At 52.1% G+C, this 11087-nt stretch overlaps 1 protein-coding gene across 1 annotated transcript; it reads right to left on the reverse strand.

Moving 5' to 3' along the window:
- Positions 1-7887: 7887 nt before the first annotated feature.
- LOC136526046 (uncharacterized) lies at positions 7888-8589 on the reverse strand. Its single transcript, XM_066518833.1, has 2 exons — positions 8251-8589; positions 7888-8154 (listed from the first exon to the last, which is right to left on the reverse strand). Exons 1-2 carry the CDS (start codon positions 8587-8589, stop codon positions 7888-7890), a joined length of 606 nt encoding a protein of 201 aa, XP_066374930.1.
- Between the last annotated feature and the right edge of the window lie 2498 nt (positions 8590-11087).

The raw sequence follows: 11087 nt of genomic DNA on the forward strand, positions 1-11087 counted from the left end.
GCTGGTGTCGTCCTCTATTTCGTGTATCTGGTGTCAGGGCACCCTCCAATGTGGCTGAAGCTGGGGTGCATTGACTTTGTAAGTTCTCTTTCCCTATGTCTCCTTTTTCTTTAATTTGAACTTTTGACCCCTTGATGCTGACATTGGGATAGCGGGACCAGCCAAAGAGGCTTCTCTTTATAGATAGCCTAGCTCCACTACCAAAGGACACGCTCATGGTGATGGTGAATCATACCATGGCTAAGTGGGAGAGGAAGACGAAGGAGTTTAAGAGGAAGAAGCAGCTACAGAGGTAGTAGGCATAGGAGCGAGGTGAAGAAACAGATAGTGATGATGACGACGATGATGATGAGGAAGATGATGAGGTAGTGGTAGACATTGAGTGGGGGTGACCTAGGAGGCAAGGACAAGCTGACTGGTGCCTACTAAAAAATGCAGGGACCCTTCCCGTTCCACGCAAGGGAAGGTGAGGCCGTGAGGCCAGAGGAGGTGGTGGGCTGGACCGTCGGCCCATGCTTAGCACCATTAGGGGTGGGTGGATCTACCGCCATGCCTAAGGTGCTAGTGGGAGAGGGCGGACCCATCGCCGCGCCCCAAGAGCCAGAGGGGGAGGGCAGATCCGCCACTGCGCCCATGGTGCCGAGAGAGGGGGGTGGCTCCGTCGCTGCACCCCCAGATATGAGGGAGGCGAGCCCCTTAGTCCAGAGTAGGGGATGGGCTCGAAATGGTCCCGCCCCGATGAGGGGGAGCAGGGAACTGGGGGTTCATCCCCAAAACATCTCCACCGCCCAATAGCGCCGATGTAAGTTGCCCATTCCTCTATTTTTCTCTATTTTTCTCTGTTTGTCATAGTGACTCATGCCTTTTGTTTTCTTCTACAGTGTTGGGAGACTAGTCAGATGGGGTACTACCATAGCGCTAGCACCTAAGAAATCCCTCACCCTTTAGGCAAGGCAGGGGCCGCCGCCTGACGTCGCTCTTGTTTTGGGCGAGTGCGGAGCCAGCGTCACAGCCTCGTCGGTCGGTCTAGTGCCACCTGCGGTGGTGCTCATGCCCTCAGTGGGTCAAGCTATTGGCAAGGCTGAGGAGGCAGCTGTGAAGGTTGCCGCTCAACCAGTGATGGAAGTGAAGCCACTGCCGATGTCGGGCCGGGTGGAGCTATCGGCCACACCTGTTGCATCGACCACGGTGGGCATGGTGTAGCTGGATGAGGTCCCACTGATGGAGGTGGAGGTGATGGTGGCTCTGGTGGCTGGGTTGCAGCTAGAAGCTAGGGTGGCGGTGCCCGAGGCAGCGGCGAGTGTTGTGCCACCGATGGCCCTAGAGACTACACCTGTTGTGGTCAGGATGGAGGAGGTCATAGCCAAGGGACCCACGAACACCATGGAGGTTGCCGAGGAGACCGGTAGGGAGTTGTCCCTAGCCCTGCCATCAAAGGGCCACCACTCGCCCATGTGGGATGAGCCCCTGTTCTAGTGGATGAGTCTATGAGACCCATCATCAGAACTCTTCACCCTCGATGATGCCGCCGAGGGCATGGAGCAGGAGAAGCTCTACGAGGGGTTCATGGCCATGCTGGAGGCTCTGAACCAAGCCAGCAGCGTCCTTCAAGACATCAACATTCCCACTAGCTAGGTATTCATGTGGTCGTGCCTCTTGATTTCTTTTTTCTTCATCTATTTCTGTTTTCTGACCACCGTCTTCTTTCAGTCACTTATTGCCTGAGCTAGGAGAAATCCCGGTTCCTCCTTGAGAACAAGGAGGATTGGGACCGCCTTGTTGATGAGGCATGGCTACATAGGGATGTGACCGCCTAGCTCCACCAGAGGGTGGATGAGCTGACTCCCCTTGTCTCAGAGGTGGACAATCTTCGATGGTGAGAGGCTAAGGCCCATTAGGATGCGGATCATGCCGAGAAGACTTTTGATGAACTATCAGAGAGGGTGTGGTGGGATCAGGAGGAGGCCACCAAAGTGTGGAAGGAGTGGGATGAGCTACTCTAGCAGGACGCCAAGGCCCGCCAGTGGATCATTGACCTTTTGGATGAGGCCGAGAAGGAGCGGGATCTCAAGCTAGTAGCCGAGGAGAGGTCTGTGGCCCTAGAGCAGAGGGCAAAACTAGACGCCAAGATGGTCGCCCGACTGTGCTCGAAGCAAGATGAGCTATGCCATACTATGGAGAGGCTCCGCTCGAAGCATGGCGCAGCCTACGGGGAGCATGACCGGGCCGTCCGAGAGCGTGACGAGGCGTAATAGAGGATCTGCTCCCTCTAGGGTGAGCTATCCCTATCCACTTCTGAGCGGGGTCGGGCAAGGCCGCTGGAGCTCATCTCGATTTTTCTTCCCTGGCTCTATTTGATGCAAGGCGGCCTCGAGCCCTTTGTGGGCTAGCCTTTGAACCTTGGCCCGTTGCTGCTCATATCGAATGAGGCGACTACCACTTTGTGACGTGATACGAAGCGTTGAGATGCAGCAATTGCATATGCAACGTTTGGATGTATGGGATTAATGTATGATTTAAGTGAAACGAAAGTGGGGGTCAATAATGTTACCTTGGTGGCATGAGCGACGAGAAGCTCTTACCGAACATGTCCATGTGGGGTTTGGGTCCAACATTTACGACGGGGCCGGCGTGACCTGCATGAGCATCGCAATTTTTTGTTTCTATCTATCAGCAGTGATTTGAGCTGTTCGACTAACTTAGGTGACCTGACAGCTTCTCCTTGAAGAAGATTTTGTAGGCGAACCCCTCTGAACCCTTCTCGAGAAGGTGGATGCTAAGGCATGGGGTGTAGGGAATTGTGAATTCAATTACGCCGGAGAAGAAACACCGTAGCCACCGAGGCATAGGGTCTAGTGGTTTGTCCAGTTTTACTCAAAGTTTTACACCCGCACACTGTGCTTCTAGTTTTTTAATGTAAGGAGGGGTTGGGTCAAGAGGATGTCTAAACAAGTAGACATTCCCGGTAGCCCCCAAGTGATGTCCGTGCCCCTACCGTTGCTGGGGTTGGAGGCTCAGTAGTAGAATTGACACGCAAAGTAAGTAAACAAAGGTGCTTATCTTTTGGTGGTCATTCATTCGGCGTTCACCTAGGCCATTCGATTGACATAGGAGGCCCATTGGGCTCCCCTTGATGGGGTTCCATCGCTGGGTCCTTCCAGGTCCTGCCTAGGGAAGCGGAGAGTCGCCTATATGCGGGTGCGTCTTATTTCTCGCACCCGGCATGTAGTAGTGGTGGGCCATACCCAGGCCACGCCCCATTTGACCAAGCGCCATTTCATTGAGCAAAGCACGTCTCGTCGGTTCAGATGTGTCCCCTCAAATTCCCATCAGCGTCGATTTCCCATCTGCATTGAATAGGGGAAGGGAGAGGGTTTTTTGTCCCAACCTTTCGCCTTTCTTTAGCTGCTGCATCTCCTCTTTAAATAGGGGGAGGGAGGGGGTTCTCATCCCCATTCCTTTGCCTATTCTTGAGCTACTACCTCCTCTCCTTCCTTTTCATCGAATGCGTTCGTGCGTCATAGCGGTTCTTAAGTGAGAGAGGGTAATGCCAGGGAGAGAAAAACTCATAGATCCACTTGTGAATCCAGAGCGCAATGTAAAGCTAGAGGTCATCCAACATAGATAAGATGGAGTCGGCTGCCTTCGTCGAGAAGGGGCCACTTCTGCCGAAGGAGGAGGCGCACTGGAGGGTGCTGAGCGTCGTCGGCTTTGTCATCGTCCATGAGGCCTTCGTTAGGATGGATCCGCATGGGGCCTCCTTTGGTGAGTCTTCTTTGGATGAGCCTTATTGGTGGGGAAGCCATGTAGGACTGCGTCGATGTGGGGTTTCACCCTTGCAGCCGCTCAGATCAGCCAGTTCATGAAGCTTGATGAGATGCCAGAGACATCCATTAGCCATGGTGACCTTTCTTGGGCGGGGAGCACCCCCTGTCCAGGTGCCATTGTTAGGGTTGCATCTGATCACAATGGCATTGTCCCTGGATGCCCCAGCGAAGGAGCCACGGTAATCGACGTGGTGCTTGATGTTGTAGACGATGGCACCCTCAGGGATCCTATGGAGCGGTAGGACGTTGCCGATGGAGAGCATGGCGTGTAGACCATAGTAGTACTTAGAGTACATCTAGTTAGAAAGTGTAATTGTTTAAGTTGTGGGGGGAGCCCCGTGGGAACAGTCTTTTGTATTCATGAATACATCAGTCCCTTTCTGTGATGAAATCACTTTGTAACTAATGAATATGTGCAAAAAAATGAACAAGTTCTTAAATTTCATCATGGCAAATAGCTTTTCAGCTCTTCTCCCTCTTTTTGTGAAAGAAGTTCAGTGCCTTCCAACCCTTCCTATAGTTTAAGGTCGCAAAAAATTCAGAGTGCGGGCGATCCAATTCTGATCACACTAGTGAGCAAGGAGACCGTACCCACTGGGGCATGGGTTTCCCACAGTCCTACCAGTTATACTCAAATTTTGTTCCCAAAATCCTAACCCTTAGGACTTACCATGAGAAAAGAGGGAAGACACAGAGGATGTTTCCAAGATAACACAGAGAGTGTTTGCAAGATGAACGTACTTATATCAGCCCCTGAGTGAGGTCTGACCCCTCGCATTTGCTGGGGTCGGATGTCATGAAAGAACAGGGATTTTGATGACAAAATTGATAAGAGAAAGTATGCATTTATTTAGGCATAAAAATGATGTAGCTGCTCAATGTTCTAGGCGTTGGTGAAGACCTTATCATCGATGGTTTTCAACTTGTAGGCGCCTGGCCGAAGTACTTCTATGATGACGTACAGCCCCTCCCAGGGCGGGGAGAGCTTGTGGCGGTCCTTGTTGCTTTGCATGAGGTGGAGAACTAGATCACCGATGCTAAAGGCTTGGTTCCGCACCCGTCGGCTGTGGTATCGTCGCAGTGCCTGCTAGTACTTGGTCGAACGAAGGAGGGCAATATCACGAGCTTCGTCTAGTTGGTCCATGGTGTCTTCGTGGGATGCCTCAACTCCCTATTCATTGTATGCTTTGATTCTTGGTGCTCCATAGTCGAGGTTGGTTGGGTGGACGGCCTTAGAACCATAGACCATGAAGAAAGGTGTGTAGCCAGTGGCTCGACTAGGAGTTGTCCTTAGGCTCTAGAGTACCACGAGGAGCTCAGTGACCCACCACGCGCTGAACTTGTTCAACCGGTTGAAGATCCTAGGCTTGAGGCCCTATAGGAGCATGCTGTTTGCGCGCTCGACCTACCCATTCATTTGGGGGTGCACGATGGTGGCCCAATCAACTCAGATGTGGTGTTCATCACAAAATTGGAAGAATTTCCTGCCGGTGAACTATGTGTCGTTGTCCATGATGATGGAGTTTGGTACTCCAAAGCGATGGATGATGTCGAGGAAGAATAGCACGGCTTGCTCAGATTTGATCACAGAGATTGACCGAGCTTTGATCCATTTTGTGAACTTGTCTATGGTGATAAGCAAGTGGGTGTATCCTTCAGGCGCCTTTTTGAGAGGCCCAACCAAATTGAGCCCCTAGACCATGAAAGGCCATGTGATGGGGATCATCTAGAGTGCCTAGGCTAGGAGGTGAGTTTGTCGAGCATAGTAATGACACCCTTCGTAGGTGTGTATGATCTGCTCGGCGTCAGCTACTACAGTGGGCCAGTAGAAGCCTTATCGGAATGAATTCCCAACCAAGGTTCTAGGCGCGGCATGGTGACCGTAGACCCCACTGTGGATATCGCTCAGCAAATGCTTCCCCTGCTCAATGGGGATATAGAGCTACAGGATCCTAGTGTGGATTCATTTGTAGAGTTCACCCACTACAAGAACAAAGGACTTGGCGCGACGTGCGAGCCATCGGGCTTCCGTCTTGTCCATCGGCAGCGTGTCATGGAGGAGGTAGTCAAGGTAGAGTGTTCTCTAGTCATCTAGAGGGTCGGGCTCTATCGTTGGATCCTCTTCAAGCTCCATGACCTCAAGGCCAGATGGAGCCATCGGTTGGTTAGCCCCCGAGGCTGGATCAGATGGACCATCGTTGGCCCATTCCCTCCCTTCGTAGCATACCGAGGGCTTGTGTTGGTCACTGGCGAAGACACCCATTGGCACCTGTTCTCGACCGAATGCCGCTTTCGCACGCGAGTTGGCCGCCTTGTTGAGGTGCCTTGGGATGTGATTGAGTTCGAGGTCATCGAATTTGTCCTCCAGCCATCGAACTTCTTGGTAGTACATAGCCATCTTGGCGTCGTGATAGCTTGACTCCTTCATGACTTGGTTGATGACCAGCTGGGAGTCGCCCCGGATGTCGAGGCGTCGAATACCCAACTTGATGGTGATGCATAGGTCGTTGATGAGCACTTTATACTCAACCACATTATTGGATGACGGGAAATGGAGACGAACCATGTACCTCATGCGAACCCTGAGGGGTGATACGAAGACCAGCCCTATGCTAGCTCCCTTCTTCATCAGTCATCTGTCGAAGTACATCATCCAGTACTCTTGATCGATGACTGCCGGTGGTGTTTGGACCTTAGTCCATTCCGCGATGAAGTTAGCCAACACCTGGGACTTGATCGTCGTTCGAGAGGCATATGTGATGCCTTGATCCATCAACTCAAGCGCCCACTTTGTGGTTCTTCCCATGGCATCCTAGCTCTAGACGACCTCATCGAGGGGGAACGACATCACAACTGTCATGATGTGTGATTCAATGTAGTGGCATAGCTTCCTCTTGGTAATGAGGATGGCGTATAGGAGCTTCTAGATTTGGGGGTAGCGGGTCTTGGAGTCAGATAGTACCTCACTGATGAAGTACATAGGGCGCTGTACCTTAAGGGCATGCCCCTCTTCTTCCTGCTCCACTACCAGGATGGCGCTGATCACTTGCATGGTGGCCACTATGTACAGCAGAAGGGCCCTCGTCAGGAGAAGTTTGACCATGTCAAGTGCCTCCTAGGCCTCGGATGTCCATTCAAAGCGGTCGGCTTTCTTCAAGAGTTGATAAAGGGGGAGACCTCATTCATTGAGGCGCGAGATGAATCGGCTAAGTGCGGCGAGGCACCCTATGATTCACTGAACCCCCTTTATGTTCTAAATAGGGCCCATCCTTGTGATGGCTGAGATTTTCTTCGGGTTGGCTTCGATGCCACGCTCAGAGATGATGAAGCTGAGCAGTATGCCCCTCGAGACCCTAAAAACACATTTATTGGGATTGAGTTTGATGCCATTTGCTCAGAGTTTTGCAAAGGTTTGCTCAAGATCAGCAATGTGGTAGTCAGCCCATTTGGACTTAACCACGATGTTGTCATCAACGTAAGCCTCCATGGTCCACTCGATGAGGTCCTCGAAGCATTTGAGCATACAGCACTAGTATGTAGCCCTAGCGTTCTTTAGACTTAATGGCATTAAGATGTAGTAGAATGATCTAAAGGGGGTGATGAAAGATGTCATGAGCTGGTCAGACTCTTTCATCGTGATTTGATGGTAGCCGGAGTATGTATCAAGAAAGCAGAGGGTTTTGCACCCTGAGGTAGAGTCAACTATTTGGTCTATGCGTGGCAAAGGAAATTGATCCTTTGGGCATGCCTTGTTGAGATCCATATAGTCAACACACATCCCCAATTTCTCACTCTTCTTTCATACAAGAATGGGATTAGCTAACCACTCTAGGTGGTATACTTCCTTGATGAATCCGATAGATGATAGTTTTGCTATCTCTTCACCGATGGCCCTATGTTTCTCCTCGTCAAAGCGATGTAGGCATTGCTTCACTGGCTTGGAGCCTAGGTGGATCTTCAAGGTATGCTTGGCGACCTCCCTCGAAATGCCTAGCATATCCGAGGGTTTCCACGCAAAGATGTCTTTGTTGCCATGGAGGAAGTCAACGAGCGCGCTTTCCTATTCGGAGGAAAGTGTGGTACCAATGCGCACCGTTTTACCCTCGGTGCTCCCAAGGTCTATGAGGATGTATTTAGAGCCCTTGGCTGACTCAAATGACCTAGTCAACTTCTTGGCATCGGGCGCCTCTTTGGTGACCTCCTCCATGAGGGCGACGAGTTCTCCAGAGGCGATGATTGCTGCGGCGTGGCCACAGCACTCAACCTCGCACTCATAGGCCTGCTGGAAGGAGGTGTCGATGGTGATGACCCCATGGGGGCCTATCATCTTTAGCTTGAGATATGTATAGTTGGGGATGGCCATGAACTTCACGTAGCATGGACGTCCTAGGATGGTGTGGAAAGTTCCAGGGAACCCAACCACCTCGAAGGTGGGGATCTCAGTCCTATAATTAAACTGATCCCCGAAGGTGACGGGTAGATCGATCTGCTCAAGTGGCATTGCCTGCTTCTTGGGCACAATGCCATGGAAAGGCGCTCGAGTTGGACAGTGGCGTGTCTGGTCGACGCCCATCTCATCGAGCGTCTTTGCGTACATGATGTTGAGGCCGCTGCCCCCATCCATCAGTACTTTGGTGAGTCGCTTTGGGTCGATGATCGGGTCAACCATGAGCGGATATCTCCCTAGGTGCGGGATGCTATCTGGATGGTCAGCCTGATCAAAGGTTATGGTGAACTCTGACCACCAAAGGAAGGCAGGCATGGCCGGTTTGGTCATATAGACCATGCGGTGTGTGACCTTCTGACGCCATTTAGAGTCATAGTTTACTGATCCTCCAAAGATCATAAGGCAATCGTCTGGCATCAGAAAGCCATCGTCCTTCTCCTTGGTGTCATCCGCAGTGGAGGCAGGGTCCTTTCCCTACTCCCCTTTGTTGGAGCCTCTAGACAATAACCGCCGCATGAGGCTACAGTCCTTGAGCACATGCTTAACCGAGAAGGCATGGTTTAGGCATGGCCCCTCGAGTAGTTTCTCGAAGTGGTTCAGAGTGCCCTCCATAGGCTTTTGACCACCCTTGCAATCAGCAGCAACCATGAGCGAGTCCTCATGTCGTTACTTCTTATTCTTCCTTTTGGTGGAACGATTGGAGGTGCCTTCGCTGGCACCCTCGTCCCGCCTTGCCTTGCCCTCGAGGCGATCAAAGATCACTCCAACTGCCTCTTCTCTTAAGGCATGGCTAGTGGCGATGTTCAGGAGTTCCTTGGTGGTTCGCGAGCCCTTACGTCCCAGCTTATGAACCAAAGACTCGTAGGTCATCCTGGACAGGAAGGCTCCTATCATGTTGGCATCTATGACATTAGGGAGCTCATTGCACTATCAGGAGAAGCACCAGATGTACTCGTAGAGGGTCTCATCAGCCTTCTGACGACAGTTCTTGAGGTCCCATGGGTTCCCAGGGCACTTGTATGTGCCCTTGAAGTTCCCCACAAAGATCTCCTTTAGATCCGCCCAACTCTGGATCGTGTTGGACGGCAGGTGTTCCAACCACGCTCATGCCGAATTGGCTAAGAATAGTGGAAGGTTGTGGATAATGAAGTGATCATTATCCGCACCACCGGCTTAACAGGCAAGCCGATAGTCTTTGAGCCAAAGTCTAGGGTTTGTCTCCCCAGAGTACTTAGGGATATTGGTAGGTGGTTAGTACCATGGCGGGAAAGCAATGTTGAGGATGTGTCGGCCGAAGGCCTAAGGGCCTGGTACACTAGGGCTCAGGCTTCGGTCCTTGCCACTGTCGTAGCATCCACCATGATGAGGATGATAGTCATGGCGGGCTCCTTCTCTTAGGTCACTATAGGTGCGTCTACGGGCGTCGAGGGTGTTGCGTGCGTCATGGTTGCGGCTGAGGCACTAATGCACCAGAACCACGGCGCGCTGCCTCTCGCCCTATGGTGCTTGATGGACTAATGCGTCCCTGGTGGGGCATGCCAAGGTTGTGCGCTAGCTGGCATCGAGCTCGCATTATCGAGACAGCGAGCTCTTAGCCTGCTGCGTCACTACAAGCTCGAGTAGCGTGCGAATCTTGTAGTGGGCCTAACGATCCTTAGGCATCGTGGCCTCTAGAAGGCCATGGAGCAGGGCCATCATGGCGGTGATGTTCTAGCTTGATCGGGCAAAGCGAGGAAGGGCTTCATCATCGGCGATGATCCTTCGGTTCACATCACGGGCCCTGGCGCGTGCACTCCCACCGTCTCCATGGCGTTCGATCTCCCGATCGACGTCCATGCATTCTCGCACATGCTAGATTCTAGCTTCCTTGATCTCTCGCTTTTAGGATCTTAGATACTCCACCCCTACATGAGGTGGGGCCATTGTCTCCCCTTTGGTTCCATCATAGAGGTTGCCTATCGGGGTAGCCTCCTTCGCAGAGATGCTTTCGACGTGTCCCTCAGGGGTACCCACCATGAAACATTCTTGAAAGGGGTGATGGCTCCCCTTGCTGGAGTCAAAGCCAGAGTTCGACCCCCGGCTCCTCTACGAGGAGGCTATGGAGGGATTCCATGACACTTTTGATCAACCCCATGAACTCATTGTTCGCGGGGGATGGGATCATGCGCTGCGTCACAAGGTGGCTAATGGTCACCGTGGCGTTGCGGAGACCGAATGGAAGCACCATCAAGGCGCTCCATGCAGAGTGTTCCAGAGAGAGGGTGAGGCGGTACGGGTCCTCCTTGGATAGTTGGGGTCTGAGGGAGACACCGGGCTGGCGCTCAAGCCTCCCATAGTTGAAGCCAATGGAGGGGAGAGATTGGATGGCGGCGTGAGCCAACGCCAACTCTCCTCCCACCATGACGATGAAGTCTAGGTCACCGAAATGCATGTGTACACCGAGGACACAGCTAATTGCATGGTTAGCCATCCGAGGCCTGATATGGAACGCACAAAGGTCCCCTACCTAGCACGCCAACTGTCGGTGTTTTGAATAAACACCTACTAGTAAATTTATATTTGTTGCGCATTAGGCCCGGATGGTGTACTAAAGGACACAAGGTTTATACTAGTTCAGGCAAAATGTCCCTACGTCCAGTCTATTGTTGCTTGTGTTATTAGCACCAAGAAAGGTTCATAGTAGGGGGTACAAATGGTCGAGAGAGGGACAGGTCCCAAGTCTCTGATGGAAGGGTCAAAAGGATGCCAAGAGCTTGGTTGCTGCTTGGCTGTTTATGTGATGTGTTGTGTGTGAAATCGATCCATTCCCTTAG

The sequence above is a fragment of the Miscanthus floridulus genome, chromosome 19 (genome assembly GCF_019320115.1).
Source record: "Miscanthus floridulus cultivar M001 chromosome 19, ASM1932011v1, whole genome shotgun sequence".
NCBI classification, from domain to species: domain Eukaryota; kingdom Viridiplantae; phylum Streptophyta; class Magnoliopsida; order Poales; family Poaceae; genus Miscanthus; species Miscanthus floridulus.

Coding starts and splice junctions, on each gene's coding strand:
- LOC136526046 (XM_066518833.1), bottom strand. CDS start 8,589: ATGCCTGCCTTCCTTTGGTGGTCAGAGTTCACCATAACCTTTGATCAG. Junction 8,155..8,250: donor CTGAGATCCCCACCTTCGAG/GTGGTTGGGTTC, acceptor CTCAAGCTAAAG/ATGATAGGCCCCCATGGGGT.